This window comes from Setaria viridis, chromosome 5, assembly GCF_005286985.2.
Source record: "Setaria viridis chromosome 5, Setaria_viridis_v4.0, whole genome shotgun sequence".
In the NCBI taxonomy this organism is placed as follows: Eukaryota; Viridiplantae; Streptophyta; class Magnoliopsida; order Poales; family Poaceae; genus Setaria; species Setaria viridis.
Window position 1 is genome coordinate 68,875 of NC_048267.2, and position 16,261 is coordinate 85,135.

Genomic DNA, 16,261 nt, shown 5'->3' on the forward strand with positions numbered 1-16,261 from the left:
TATCGACGTCCGTTTTTGTGCCATGTCATTTGTTTCGCGGATTCTTCACACATGTAAAGCCGTTGGATCCTCGGTATGAAGGGAAGGTACCGTAGGATCTTCACAGGGATTGCAAGCTGCTTCTTCTGACCGTCACCAGAGTCTACCTCTAGGAACCTATATGATTCGCACTTTACACAGTACTTTGCTTCCGCATATTCTTTCCTAAATAAGATGCATCCCTTCGGGCAAGCATGTATCTGCTCATATGGCATCTTAAGTGCACGAAGAAGTTTTTGTGCCTCATACATAGACTTTGGCAAGATGTGACCCTCCGAGAGCAGGCTCCCAAAAACTGTCAACATAATATCGAAGGCGTCTCGACTCAAGCTAAACTGGGACTTCACGGCCATTAGACGTGCAATGGCATCCAGTTGAGAGACCTTGGTATGCCCGTGAAGGGATTGCTGTGCCGCAGACAACATGTCGTAATACGCCTTTGCAGTAGCCTCTGGCTCCTCCTCCCTACGAGCTTCATGATAGTCATCTAACATGTCTCCCACCCCGGCATCATCATCATATTCCTCGATACGTTGTCTGATGACCTCGTCCCTCCCACGATCAACTTCACCATGGTAGATCCATATGGTATAGTCTGACGTAAATCCATGCCTAACAAGATGTTTACCCATTTCTAACTTGGTTTGCCGACGCATGTTTCCACATTTGCTACATGGACACCAAGTATCTCTTCCTCCTTTGATCCTTGCAAATGCCTGTTCCAAGAAAGCATCGGTCTTGTTTATCCATTCATCGGTCAACGAATTCTGACTAGATCGGCCCGTGTACATCCACTGATGATCCTCCATCCTCTAGCATATCAGCGAGTAATATAAAAACTCATGTTGCATCTACACGTTCCTATACTGTCTATTAGGTGAACATAGGTCCTAATCCCACACGAGGATGTGTAGGTGGGATTAGTTTCCATGGTCTACTCCGACCCGAGATAGAATTTCGGCAGCACCTCCCCGCTGTTCTCCAAATACACGTCCTGGAATGGAGATTGTGTATCCGGAGAACAATTGGGAGGTGCTGCCGAAACTCTATCTCGGATCGGAGTAGACCATGGAAACTAAACCCACCTACACATCCTCGGGCTGTCCAAAACATGTGGACAATTCGAAACAGATACGGTTATAAATATGCAAACATCTGCATATTTCCAACTGTATCTCTTTCGAACGGGAGACGCCTAACTAGGTTACGTGATATACGAACATCATACGGAAAGAGAGGTGAAGGATGCCTCACCTTGCTATCGTACAAAGTGACGACTCGAGGACGGTAACGTAGCCTCTCCTGCAAAAAAGAACATACAACTGTCAAGTTAAATTTTTGGTAGCACCTCCCCTGCACGTGGAGGTTTCCATAACCTTCATCAAATAAAACGGCACGATGGCCGACAACCACATGTACAACAACGGAACGGCACGATGGCCGACTTCCACGTACAGTTCTTATACCTTAGATTCCCAAGCCAAACATCATTTTCTAATTTCTACAACAAAAGCCCTACCACCTCTCTATCTTATCCTTCCCTAATTAATAATTACTTTTTCAATTTCTAATTTCTATTTCAACCTACCACATCTCTACTCTTTTCTAATTTCTAATTCCAATTTTGTAACTTGAAAAACTAATTTCTAATTCTGATTTTGTAACTTGAAAAACAAAGATTGATTACCGGGAGGGTGAGGGACGCCAGCCTAGACAGGCGAGGGGACGTCCGACGGCGGTGGGCGCGTCAAGGGCGGGGCAGCAGGGCCCTAGGGCGCCGGTGGCAGGGGTGCTGGCCGGAGGCGCCGGGGCCGGGGGCGACGGGCGGGTCGGGCCGAGGATGTCGGTGGCGGGGCTGCTAGGGCTAGGGAGGGGGCGGCCGGTGGGGCGGGGCGCCGGACAGGGGGCGCCAGGGCTGGAGGCGACAGGCGGGTCGGGGGCGCCGGTGGGGCGGCCGGCGGGGAGGGGCGCCGGGGCGGTGGCGGCCCGGGGGGTGGGGCGCTGGGGCCGGGGTGGTGGCGGCCGATGGGGCAGGGCGCCGGGGCCGGGGCGGTGGCAGCCGGCGAGGTGGGGTGACAAAGCGGTGGCGGCCGGTGGCGCCGGTGTCGGGGCGCCGGGGCCGGGGTGGGGGTGGGAGCGACAGGCGGGTGCGGGGTGCCGGGGCGCGGCGGGCGGGGCGACAAGCGGCGAGGAAGATGAATGAGGAATGAGGAATCGAAGAATGTCTATGTGTTGGAATCAGATGGGGATAACTTCGGTTCTTTGCCGAGTGCCCGCGATCTGGCACTCGGCAAAGAGAAGTTTTAATTTTCGCCCAAAATATTCGCGCCGGCCAGGTGCTTTGCCGAGTGCCCGCGATCTGGCACTCGGCAAACAGTACGTGTTTGCCGAGTGCCAGATCGCGGGCACTCGGCAAAGTTAAATTATAATTTAAACAGTACGTGTTTGCCGAGTGCCAGATCGCGGGCACTCGGCAAAGTTAAATTATAATTTTTTTTATTTGAACCACACTCTGGCTAGTGGGCCCGTGCATCAATTTTGCCGAGTGTCCCGCGAAAACACTCGGCAAAACATTACCTTTGCCGAGTGTTTTCGCTCGACACTCGGCAAAGTATACATGAAATCACGTATTTTACTGAACTTTTTCTAATATACTTGGGCAAAATCGTGTCAAAATCACTCAGCAATGGTTAAATGATTTTTCTACTGATATTATTCCATTATTTCATGCAGTTATAGCTCAAATTGCATTTATATCTATTACAAATCTATAATTGCATTTAATCAGTAAAAAATATCAAAAGCATCCGAAAAGTTTCCAAAATTTGACATGAACCAATCTATGTTGTATGTTGCCTGTAAAAAAGATTTGAAGTCAAACCTTAATTCAAGTGTCACTTGGACTCCAAATCTTATTAGGTCCTTTCTAACTTCTATGAATCCTTTCGGGAGATGAGTCGGTTTCTAAGCATCATATGTCAGAAATTGGGTGAAACCTTCTCAATTTTTTACCACAGCCTCCGCACATAATATCATGACATCTTCACAAATCTTGTGATTTTCAGATTTCGTTTGCTTTTTTTTAGAATTCAACCACACGTTCGTGGTCGTGGTTTTTAAAAACAATGTTCAAATTTTTTTTTCATTTCATCGTTGAGACCTCAATCCGGACTCCATAATATGAATATGATTTTTTCACTGATTTTAATCCATTATTTCAAGTACTTGCAGTTAAAATCTGACTTGAATAAAAAAATTCCTATTAATGCGATCAATTCATTAAAAATAGCAAACAGACCAAAAAATAGACCAACTTTTAATATGGATTACCAAATGTCCTACGTGGGGAGTAGAAAAAGTGTGGAGGGGAGGGGTGGGAATTTTTTTTTTCTTTGCCGAGTGCCAACAGAAACACTCAGCAAACTTCATAGTTTGCCGAGTGTCTAGGGTGGGGCACTCGGTGAACATTTGGGTTTGCCAAGTACTTCATGGTTTGCCGAGTGTCTGTGGTGGGTCACTCGGCGAACATTTGGGTTTGTCGAGTGTCTGTGGGTGACACTCGGGGAACGTGCTCTTTGCCGAGTGTCGGCGTCCAACACTCGGCAAAGCACTAACGGCCAGCCCACTCCGGTAACGGACGGCGCACGTGCGAAGCACGCGCTGTTTATTTACCGAGTGTCGCGTATTTGCCGAGTGTCGTGTGGTCGTTTGCCGAGTGCCTTATTTTTGGCACTCGGCAAACCACCTGTTTGCCGAGTGTAAGATGTTTGTCGAGTGCCTGCTTGTATACACTCGGCAAATAAGTTGTTTGCCGAGTGATCGAAAGAAAGCACTCGGCAAACTTTTTACACTCGGTGAAGTTACTGTTTCCGGTAGTGATGCACCCTGCTTGACAGTTACATTCAAATTTGCAAATTACGTTCCAAGCTGTATTTTAGAGTACATGCCAAGTCCAAGACGTTGTATATATTTTAGAGTCAATCTACAATTCTACATGTTGCTCACTCTGTGGGATAACCATCGTAGAAATGATTATTTTCCCCTACAAAGAAGAATAGATCATTCCAGTATTCTGCCAGAGAGTAAAATCAATCGAAAACAACACAATTCAATAACGGGATATGAATCTTTCTTTGCTTGTCTAAGGACAAATGCCTGATGCCATGGTAATAAAACATTTTGTTCGTTAAGCATGCACCACATCAAAATTTAGAAAACGAAATCATATCAATATTGAGTATTAAACAATGAGTTCATGAGATTAACCAAGTACTCAAGTGGAGATCTCGCAATGAAGCAAGTATGCAAAGGGAAAAAGGGGGGTGGGGCTTATCCTGGAAAACAAAATAATATAATAATTTGGTATACTACAGTGTATTTCATAATATAATTTGGGATACAATATCCAGGCAACCATCCTGTGACAGTTTGGAATGGAAATTTGAAGAACAATTATAAATTAAAAGGGAGCATCGTCAAGAAATTAAAGGAAGGACAATTTATATTGTCAAATTTCTATTACTATCCTATTGGATATTGGTCCGCCAGGGTCCAAAGGGTCACGGGGAGAAAGTAAAACCATCTTTCCAATAGCTCAGCCAATGCTACCTGTTACCAAGATGGAATGAATAATAACGCATTGAAACCAAGGATACCAAGGCAGGTACAGACATGCAGCTCCGTTGCCAAAGTTTAGTATTGGCATCCCAATTGAATTTTAATTCATCAACACCAACCTGATGAATTGTCACATGGGAAAGATGGCAGTGCACTCAACAAATCGTGACGGACAAATTTCAGATCCCAATTCACAAGACTAAATAAAATTGTGCTGGGCATAAGTAACACACCTCATGATCACAAAATGCAAGATTTGGAATTGGAGAAAGTTCAATTATGGATGAATCGGCATAAGTAACACGTACACCTCATGATCACCATATACAAACATGTTTATTTTTATGCTGGGCATAATTACACGCGCATAGCCGAACGTAGCCAGATATATTTATGTTTTCAAAAGGTTCCAAATTTGCTGAATTTTCTAAGGCTTCAAAAATGGGTAAAACATAGGGTGTTTGCGCGCGTGTTTTTTTAAATATTGGTCCTGCATGCGACATGCCTTGTTGTATTTGTACTCGTTCTTCCCCCATCTTTGAGAAAAGGAAGGGGTTATACCTCAACATCACCTAGGCAGTATCATGCATATGGGGTGGTTCAATTCTTGTACACACCATGGCAACATGCAGTCATATATATGCTGAACTATACATGCATGGGAGGGATCGGAGTATATTATTGTTGTATACGTACGTCTTGGAGACTATACATCAATAATGTTAATATGAAAAATGGTTTGCGCGCGCATGCAGATCCTGGAAACATGCATGGTTTTGCTCTTGGACTCTGGCAGTTCCGATCCTTGAGTAGTCTGCACTGCGCAGCAACAAGGGACGCCGACAGAGTGCCCCTGGAGGGACAGAGAGCTGCTCCGATCCTAACAAGAGATGGACTTTGATCATCGGACGTAAGGCAGAATAACTTTTTTCTTTATTAAAGTTAATTATACCGTATGTAGTGACACAGTGAATGTAATGTATGCTGGTCAACGGCTCCGGAGAGCTAGCATACAATTATTAATTTAAAGTAGGTCTAGCAGCTAGCTCTCAAATCTTCAGGGTGCGATCAGCTAGCCATTAATTCCATCCCATGCATTAGGTAGCGGCCGATCAGCAGCAGGTCGGTCGCCGTTGCAATTTCATCAAGAAACTATTGCATTATATTGGGTGGCCGGCCTGGATGCTAGTAGCTTGCATACTGCGTCGCCCACAGGCTTGCTCCTCACACTCCCTCCCAGCACTCCAGGCTTTTGCCGTGCAAATCAACCATGGCATCATGCGTGCTCTGACTCTCCTCGCCTAGCTGCCATGCCTGCCTTTTAATTAGTATAAGCACTCTTCCCCTCCCTTCGTCACCCCCCATTTCTTTCCTCCTCCAGCCGAGGCACACAGAGATCCTATAAGCATTGCAGCAGCTTCGCCGCCGGCCGCCCACCGCCCTCCGCCCGCCATGAGAAAAGCCACCATCTTTCTCATGGCGCTCGCCCTCGCGCTCGCCGCGGCCGCTCCCCTGCAAGTGGCGGCGCCGCCTCCCCTCAGGAGAAGCCGCTTCCTGGCCAACGCCAACTTCCCGCCGCCGCTGTCCTTCTACGACTGCAGCAAGAAGCCTCCGTCCATCTGCCTCCAGCCCGGGAGCCCCGGCGCGACGTGCTGCAAGGGCGCCTGCGTCGACACCGAGTCCAGCTTCCAGCACTGCGGCAACTGCAACAAGGCGTGCAAGTACACGCAGACCTGCTGCGAGGGGAAATGCGTCAACACCTTCACCGACCACAAGAACTGCGGCGGCTGCGGCGTCAGGTGCAGAACCAAGTGCACCAACGGCTACTGCGACTACGCGGCGTGAAGATGATTTCGATCTCTGCGTATATGCATCATGCGATCCATTATTATCCGTCCATGGAGAAATAAAATTAATGGCAGTACGTATATACTACGTCGTCTAAGTTAATTTCTATTGTTTCGGTTATTGTTGAGCTCCTGCTGCTGGTACTACTATACATACAGAAGAAGAGAAAAAAGGGTTGGGACAAATTAAAGTTATCCAAAACACCACTTACCTACTACAATACTTGTGTTCGTCTCATGATCTGATCGATTTAACTGCTATATATATGATGTTTCTAATGATTATAAGTACGTGGTCGCAATTAACGGCTACATGAATAAATTGAACTGTATGTTGTAATATGTACGTAGTACGGTTTTTTTGCTCATGACCTTAGTAATTACACAAGTACATATACAGATCCTTCTTTTCTTCTTTATTTATTATTACCATCTTCAATTCGCTGAAGAATACCCCTGCTGTTTAAGTTTAACACAGATGTTACTCTCGTCGCTAATATACATGCATTAATTTCCTTTCCTGTTTCTGAATGGATTAGCCAGAGAGAGATAGAGAGAGAGATCTGCTACCTAGTACTCAAAATAAAGCAGAATAGCCATTCAAAAAAAATAAAGCAGAATAATATCCCTAGCTAGCTTAGGACGCTTAGAAACTCAAAAGCAACAACTTAACGTAAGGTCAGCTTAGTCAATTCATTTGCATGTGGCATACATTCCTGCATTAGTACATGACGTGTCCGGCCATTGCAGTCAACGGACCATCAATTAACTTAAGTATAATAAATAATGTTCGACGTGTAGGCAGCGTAATGGCCAAACAAGTAGCGTTTTATTTCATGTTTCTTTTTTTCCTTTAATTAATTAATGAGTCAGTAGGAACACTTGATCGTGCGCGCAGTGCAAGCAACCTCCAGCATGCATGCGTGCATCGGTGGGCACACATGTTGCTAGCTAATTAAGCTACTAGCTAGCTACTCTCTGTTTTTCTTTATCTCATTTATAATGCAATACAAAAAAAATATACTCATAAGAAAGTATTTTCAATATATACGAGAATAATGTGCAATTCGGAGATTGTGATTCTTGCGATTTGAAAACGTACCATTACTACAATTCACGATGATCCCATTATAATGACTCGTTTATTTAAGACATGCTACAATACATACCGACAGCAACGTTAGGTCCACCCACATGCGTACACACTTTCTTATCCTCTTGGGACGATTCGGGCGGACGGAAGATGCCGAGATCCAAACGCCGCCACCTCCTCCCTCCGTCCCTCTCCCTCGTCGTCACTCGAGCAGGCCAGCGAAAGCCCATCCGGCTGCAAAGAAGGCAGCGGCGATGTCATCTTTCCTCATGCCGGAGGTTTTTTGCAGGCGGCTGGCTGGATTTTGCTGCTCGGTGCCAAATTCATCGTGCTCCTAGCCGGATCCACCTAGTGGCTGAAAGGTGTCATCAAGGCGATTTGGCGGCCGTGCCGCTGGTTCCCACCCCCATCTCCTCTCCTATTAGGGTTGTGGCATCTCGCAGCGGCTGCCTTTGCCCCCGGGTTGGTTGCATCCAGATCCAGCTTACCCGGATCCGACGCCCTCCGGCTTTGGGGACCAGTCCAACAAACCTGTTCCCAGAGGATGGTCGGTGACTACGGTCACAAACGTCGTGCTTGCAATGGATGTGCTCAGGAACTCGTCGCATGGCTAGTGTGGTATGAGACGCAATTCGTCAACATTGGGTCTTAGGTGCTTCGACCTCGTGTGATTAGCGTGGTATGGGATGTGTCTCGTCGACCCTTGGGGTTGTGTTGTGGTGGGCTAGGGTGCGCTGGCGACAGCCACAATGATGATGCATGTGGGCGTCATTGTTCTTCTTGGAGGCACCACCTATGTGTCCCGAATCCACCCCATCACTAGGTCTTCATGTGAAAACTTTGTCCCAATGGGCAGGGGTGGTGGCTACTATCGTCATTTCCTCAGTGGAGGCGTCGTTTTGGAGGCTTTTTGAGTGGTGGTGCACTTTTGATGGTTTTGTTGTGGTCTGGTTTGGTGGTCAGAGCGTCAATCATCAGATGGAGTTATTTTCTCTTCCCCATTGTTGGATTTGGCTCATGCTTTGGTTCTTCTTTCAGCTGATGTGGAGAAGTTTATTTGGAGGTGACTTTACAAAACATGCCGCTAAGGGAGATTAGCGGAGTAGCTTGTTGAAGATTTTGAGTTTCACCTTTTCTTTATTTTTGTTACATTTATTTGCTACATCAGATCTTCTAATGTCTTGGCTACATGTTTAGTTGAAACATGTGCCTCTTCCTGTATTGTTTGTGGTTTGATGCATTCTCAAAAGAGGATGTGTGAAGTCGGAATTTTATCTTCCATTATCTAAAAACAAAATGGGAGCTCAGTAGTAACAAAAACAGACTCTCCTCTCTTCTTCGGTACGTCGCCATCCAGTGGTGACTAGCGAGCACCGATTCCACACCTTGCTGAGGAGCCAGCTCAAGTCAGAGCGAGGGGGCGCATTATATTGATGATAATGTACGAGTGATTATGCTCAAGAGCAAGAAAGCAAAGTCTATAGATGATGTCCTCTAAGAGTGTCCGAACAACTTTCCAGTGAGTGGATTGCTCCACCTTTGTTGGTTGGGTTTAGGGTTTGGATTGCATTTTGTTTGTTCTTGCTGCAGGAGGACAAGACTTGTGGCCATTTCTAGTGGAAGGAGAATGAGGCTTATTTGCATCTGAAGCATCTAGGGCGTTTGATGCAAGGTGAAATAATGAATGTGGCTTAGTTCTCTTCAGGTTGAAATGGTGGGACCAATGAGCGGGTTTGCTGAGCAAAACAATGGTTAGATGAAGCAATAGATGAGTGAGATAAAAATGTAGATGTGTGAATTGAAGATGTAGATTGTTGAGATGATACGACCCAAGGAGGGTTCATGCCATGATGATTTGGGTCAATCCATGGGGCTTCTAATAACACTAGGAGGTGGAGCACATGTAGCCTTTTTCTGCTTTTCTAGGTATCGAAGGGCCAGGGATAGAAAATTGTTGTGTGAGAAGTTGGTGTGCTAAGAACCTAACATCGCTCCCCCGGCGGGCGACACAGGCAGCGCCCCAGCTGCCGCCGCCAACCACCCCCCCACCGTCTCTCCTTCCCACCTCACGGTTGTTGGAGGGGGTCGCTGGAAGTCCATCCGGCTCCCGATGAATGAAACGGCGCAAGATGGCCTCAGCCGGGCGGCGCACCAGGGTAGCAGTAGCTCAGATCTAGCCCTGCCGTGGGCGGATCTGGCCTTCCCGCCCCAAGATACACCACTCCTGACCCATCCCGGCAAGGTGGTCGCGAGATAGTGGCAGCGGTCTGGGTGTGATGTGGTCGGGCCAGCGACATGCCCGCGGCAGAGCGGGCCACAACAGGAAAGGAGCATTACAGAGTAGGCGCTGGCCGGGTCGGAGAGGACGATGAGCACGGTCTGTGCGGTTGCGGCTGAAGCCGGCGGTGATGGAGAGGACACGGGAGGAGGTGCCCTCCACGAGCTGCGTTGTGAACGGGCTATCGGACCAGTGATGTGCACGTAGTAGAGCGCACCGCGGTGGGAAGGGAGTGGCACGGAGTAGCCACTGGCCGGGTCGGAGAGGAAGGCAAGCCACAAGCGGAAGCTAGCAAGGAGCACGCGGCGGAGGTGGTGGGAGGTGGCGCATAGGGCAAAGAGACCGCATGCGGCAATAGCGGCCCAACGGTGAATGAGACGTGGAGCGGCCGCTAGGAGGAGGAGACGCCAGAGGAGGAGATGGGGATAGGTGCGGTGGCCGGCAGTGGCCCATGGAGAATAGTAGCACGGCGGAGGCGTCGGCATGGAGGATGACGGCGCGGAGATGGTGCCAACGCGGAGGAGGCACCGCACGCAAACTGCACGTGGAGTGACACAGAGCGCAGAGCGGAGGTGGCGTCAGCGCGGAGGACAGCGGCACGGAGGTGGGACCAGCGCGCAGGAAGCACGACGCGCGGGGTGGCGCAGGGCGCGGAGCGAGGAGGAGGACTACTGGTGAGCGAGCGGAGGTGGAGGTACGGCGGCGTGGTGCGAGGAGGCGTAGCGGCGACGCCGCCCCAGATGGACCGCCGTGACTGTGGCCGGGAGTGTCGAGCCATGAGGGTTCAAAGGTTGGGATGCTCCGGGTGAAAGCCCTCATCGGCATTCTTGCTTGTAGAGATGACAGCGGCGCCCTAGGGCATCCTTCTCCCCGTTAGGGGAATCATTTTTTAGCTACAACCCTGCTGCACGGGGTCCTCTGGGTGAAAATCCTATCTAGATTCTGGACTAGCAACGACAGCGCCATTGGCATCGTGCCCTCCTTGGAGGTGTCGTCTCTAGAGACCCATCTCGGTCTGTGGCATTCCTGGTCCATTAGTCATGGACGGCCGCAGCCGGTGGCGGCAATTCCACTGCGTGGCAAACTGGACGGGTGTTGCCGAGGCCACGAGGAGGTGATCACAGCTATCGTGGTGGTCAGGGTTGTCGCATGGTTGTTGGTCTTGGCCGCTTGCAACGGACCACGGCGGGTGACGTTACTTGGCGACGGTCAGTACAGTGTAGGACTGCGTTGGAGGACGGTGCTTGCAGCAATAGCATCGTGGGACAACTAGGCTTGCAGCGGACCGCGGCGGGTTGCTCAGCTTGGCTGGGCTAACCGAGCTGAGCAACCCGATGTGATACATCATCGGAAGATGGCGCAAGCGACTTCTCTAGCTTGCTGACATGGTGGCGGATGCTTTTGCGCGAGTGAAGCAACAAGGTGAAGTCGACCTACGGCGCCGGCTTGGCTGATCAATGGAGATGTTGTGGAGTGGGGCAACATTTCTCACCACTCTAACATCAACAAAAGAAATGGATCCAGGATGTGGAGTACTATGGTGGGCGTGGTGAGGCCCCTGTGCGTGGTGTTTCTTTGAGGTGGCGAGAGTGAGGTGGAGTCCAACGGCGGAGTGGCAAGGCCCCCTCGCGTTGTGTTACCGCGGTGGCGATTACGAGGTAGCCTAGGAGAGGCTGGATTCAGTGGTATCACTCTGTTAGGTGGAGTGTGGTGTTGCAGCGGCACTACAGCGGAGGGTCCCGCATGACAGTGGCCTTCTCGGTGCGGTGCAGTTCATTTCTATAGGTTCCCTATCGACGCTGGACCATGCCTGGAGGTTTCGGCGAACTATGAGTGTGGATGCTGGTAGGTGCCGCCGTGGCGAGCAGAGTGGTGAGACCACGTTGATGTCCCAATCCAACCGGTAGGGTGTGGCAGTTTTTGAGTTGAGTGGCTACCCGCGTTGATGTTCCAATCCAACCGGGTGAGTTTGTTTTGTTTTTATTTTCTTTTCCTTTTTTTCTTTCCAGTCTGGCAGCTCTCCTGCCTGGTTCATTTCAAAAGAGGTATCGAAGGGCCAGTCCCAAGGTTTTAAGGGTACGGGCGAACTCAAAAATATATAGGGTGGCACTTATAATAATGATGATGTCAATGTGAAAAGGACCTTTGATGTCGCCCTGAGGGAGGGTGAATAGGCTAATTTGAAAATTATTACAACTTCAAACAAGTTTATCAATTACTTTCGGAGTTTTCAGAGATTTGTCTAGAAATTCCGAAATCGGATTCTCCGGAGATTACTAAGAAATCACTTACACCCTTTACGGACTTTGACCAAAAGTATAAAATAGGTTATACAACAAGGTATACTGAGCATGAATCACCATATGCAAGAGCTAAGAACCTTCTAGAAATGTAGATTAAGCATAAACCCCAGATATGAACTCTATACTTGAACAAGGAAATCAAAATAAATGAAGCACAAGAGACATAAGGGAAGATTTGTTAACCAAAGTTTGGATTCCTTCACCAAGGATTCCTACGTCTCCGTTGGGTGCTTCCAATGAAGTCGGGTCGCTCTCAACCCTTTTCCCACTTCACTTCTTGATTTCTTCCATTGTGGAGGCGAAATCGAAGCCTTCACAAACTTCCCGCGGCACACCACAAGCTTGGGTGCTCACCGGACGACGTCTAGCCATCTAGGAGGCTTGACCTCCAAGAGTAACAAACACCACGAAGATCTCTTGCTATGAACTCGAGTGCTCAAGGATGGATGTTCTCTCTTTCACTCAATCTTTCAATCCCTCAACCCAAATCTCTTCTCTTCTCAAATCTCTTGCAAACCTAGATATGGGAGGGCTCAAAAGGGCTATCGAAATCCATGTGGGGAACCAGCTGCCCCAAATGGGAGGGGGTGAGGGGTATAAATACCCATCCCTCAAAAATTAGCCGTTGGGCTGTTAAGTTCCGGAATCTCCAGAAAAACCTCCGGAAACTCCAGAACCCTAAAACTAGCTGAAAAGTTCTGGAAATTCCACAAAGATCTCCAAAAACTCCGGAACTTACGGAATCTTCGGAGAATTCTCCAGAATTTCCGCAGGTCCACTAGACAGCGCAAGTCATGTAACTTTTTACTCCGGACTCCGAATTCGATGATCTTGGACTCTACATAAATTTTGTTCATAGGACAATCCATTCCAACTAAAAACAAGCCCCAAGACCACCCGGTGAAAGTGTTGTGACAAGTGTTTCTCTCATGTTAGCACTGGAGGTTAGGTTTAAGCACAGAGACATAAGCAAATTTATCCATATTGCATCCCTCTTGATATACGGTGTTACCTATACTCAAGATCAAAGAATAAACACAATCGGCTCATCTCGCTGCTACCTTATCCTATTTCCATACTTCTATCGCTCCATTCCCATATGGGTGGAGAACTCATCGCTGTCTCGGCTGTGCTACCGGAGGCTCTAGGGAAGTCGGAGGAGAGAGCACTCATCTTGAGGTGTTCTAGACACCACCTAACCTATTAGTAAATCAATAAATCATTTCACATCATCTTGCGTGCATCAATTATTGCTGCTTTCCAAAGATAGACTGAATGCTGAATGAAGAGAAGACTTATCTCCCACCGTTGCTCGAGCTCGAGCTACCGCTGTAGTGCAATGGGTCTTTCAAGGATTGAATTGGGCGTGATATGGCCTTCATCCTCGAGGAGATCCAGGACCTTCACATGAACACATTCAACAGGTCGATACCAACTGCTTTTGGTAACCAGTCTCGAGTCTAGCACCTTGATGCAAGCCAGCTCACTAGATCAATATTCCCAGGAATAATAGCGTTGCCAATTTGGGAGCAGCTTTGTGATAATGGAACCAACCAGTAAAAAGCATTAACGATGCAAAAATCAATGCACTGTTTGTGGTACAATAGAGTTGTAATTCACTAGTTATTCAGGATGCTCGCCAAATCTGTTATTTGGATTCCTTGGAATACCAACCACTTGAGCTTGAACATCTTCATCATGCCGCTTTTCTTCAAAATCACACTTTGAGAGGTTTCCAAGTATTTCTTTCTCTCTTTCTTGAGCATTATCCTCCTTGAGCTAGTGACGTTGAGGTTCATCATCATATATGGTCGACAATCAACTTGACATCCTCAAGTCACTTCAATCTTATGATTCAATAATTATTTGATACTTTGAATTGCTTAACTCCTCATGGCTTGATTAGTTCCTCGAAGTTCTCCTAAGTGCTAGCTTCTTCACCCTAGCAAAGATTCATCGGCCCACGTCACCACTTGCCATTCACCCTTGCTTAGTACCTCGTAGCTAGGTCCTTGTTTGACTTCTTCACCCTATCTCGCCATCTCAAATTAAGCTTTTCTTTGCATCAATGATGAATAACCATTTGAAATCCATTTCTTCAATAAATATATTACTCCATATCCCAACATTGTGATCAAGCAAGCAAGTATATTCACTTCTCTTAAAAGATTAAGCCCGTGATCACTGCATTATCAATCTTTTCTCATTCATGCAAGCAAGCCACTATTGAGACCAAATAATAGCCCTTGCAACTTTATCTCTTTTGCCCTTTTCAAGTTGCTTGCCATTTCTTTACTTTTGCGAGCTTCACATGACATCAGCTTGACTTTGACTTTGTCATTAATATTTCTAATAAAAACCTTGCCAAAGCTCAACAAGCTCATTAATCCTTTAATTGCCTTTGTCATTCAATCACCAAAACCCACAAGGGGCCTAGATGCTCTTTCATGATGAACAAACAATGCACAAATAATAAAATACTCATATTAAGAAATGTGTACATGTTACTTTAAAAGTTTCTAGATGCAACATCAAGGGATGATGGTTTTACTCACATTGCCATATCAACATTTTCTTTTAGCGTAGGGTCTGATCTTCTGGAACAAATTAGGTCATTACTCCATATGAACTATGGGCAACTCTTATGGAATATATAAGGTTATTTGCATGACTTCCTTGTAATTTGGCACACTCCACAGGAACATTGTGGTGTTTACGATCAATTGTGTGCCTTTTAGTGTTGTTCCACTAATCAAGAAGTGTTACCTCTGCAAAATCATCATCACTCCTCTTACAACTTGAAAACCTTAAGGTTGTTGCTTATAGGGTTGAGCTCCTTGTGATACATTGAAATATCCCATCAGCCATTTCTCTTCCAATAATCCTTTTGAGATACCACTTAATTAGTTCCCCATGATCATTTGCCTTAAGAGAATCTCCAGCAGATTGCTCATATTCCATTACCAAAATATTTTCTCTCTCCATCCCCATTAGATGATTTTGCGTTTTTGGAGATCGCTGCTACAGCAGACTACCAAAAATCAATCTCCAATACTCCCCTGACATGTGGGACCGGCATGTCATAAATCTATTTATTTTTTCCCTTTTCCTTTTTACTTCCTCCCGACCCTATCTCTCTCATGTGGTTCCTTTTTCCCCTTCGACCCGATCTCTCTCATGCGGCCCGACGCAAGGCAGCGCCGCCGCCCACCGCCCTTACCTTCTCTCCGTTCCGGCGATTCCCAGCACTACCCTTCCTCCCTCCTTAAATCCGCCCTAGGAGAAGGCCCAGCGTCCCGGAGAGGTGAATCTCAGATTACATAATGCGGCAGCAGAGGCAGCCCCCACGGCGGTCTCCACGGTCGGGCGATGTCGCCGGGCGGCGTGGAAATTTCCACGCCCCAAGGTCAACTGCCCGATAGGGGAGAGCGTTGCATTGCCCTACATCAAGGTAGAGGAGCTGAGTTTTTGGTACGTAGTTGCAAAAAAAAATTTGGTATTGGGGAAGAGATTGACAAACTACTGGAGCTGAATCCTATCTCCAAAATGCTCCAAATGGTAGTTTTTTGGTATTGGGAAGGATATATGCAATCTGCTGGAGATGCTCTGTCCCATCCGCTAACTCATGAACGCCAAGTTGCCCCTTGGTTGACTTGATCTGACTGTTGCGCTCTATAAAGCATTATTTGTAAAGTAGCCACATGTTCTCGGTTCAAAAAAAAACCACATCGTATGTACCAAATTTTGATGTGATGCTCTGAAAGGTACTTTATTATTGCATCCGGTGAAAATTCTTTAAATTCGTCTACAAGTCTAGCTAGCATCCTCACCCAAACTCTTGGGATAGAACCACACTGTGATAAACTAATTTGTGCCGCATTTCACTTCACTGCACGGGCTTGTCATCAACAAATCTCAAGAAAGTGCTCCTATCTCCACATCCCATAATAACCTTGCCTTCGGTGTAGGCTTTAATACCATTGGAGGCAATAGTGAAAAGCCTCCAATTGATCTCTAAAGCAAACATGTTGACCCTAGCATCAATCAAATAAAATCAAATCCATGTCAAACCTAATTAACATAG

The 16,261-nt window shown here is 47.2% G+C and overlaps 1 protein-coding gene across 1 annotated transcript; it reads left to right on the forward strand.

Moving 5' to 3' along the window:
* The first annotated feature begins 5,869 nt into the window (after nt 1-5,869).
* Nucleotides 5,870-6,724, forward strand: LOC117858377 (uncharacterized). Its single transcript, XM_034741435.2, has one exon. It carries the CDS (start codon nt 6,109-6,111, stop codon nt 6,499-6,501), a length of 393 nt encoding a protein of 130 aa, XP_034597326.1. The 5' UTR covers nt 5,870-6,108; the 3' UTR covers nt 6,502-6,724.
* The last annotated feature ends 9,537 nt before the right edge of the window (nt 6,725-16,261 follow it).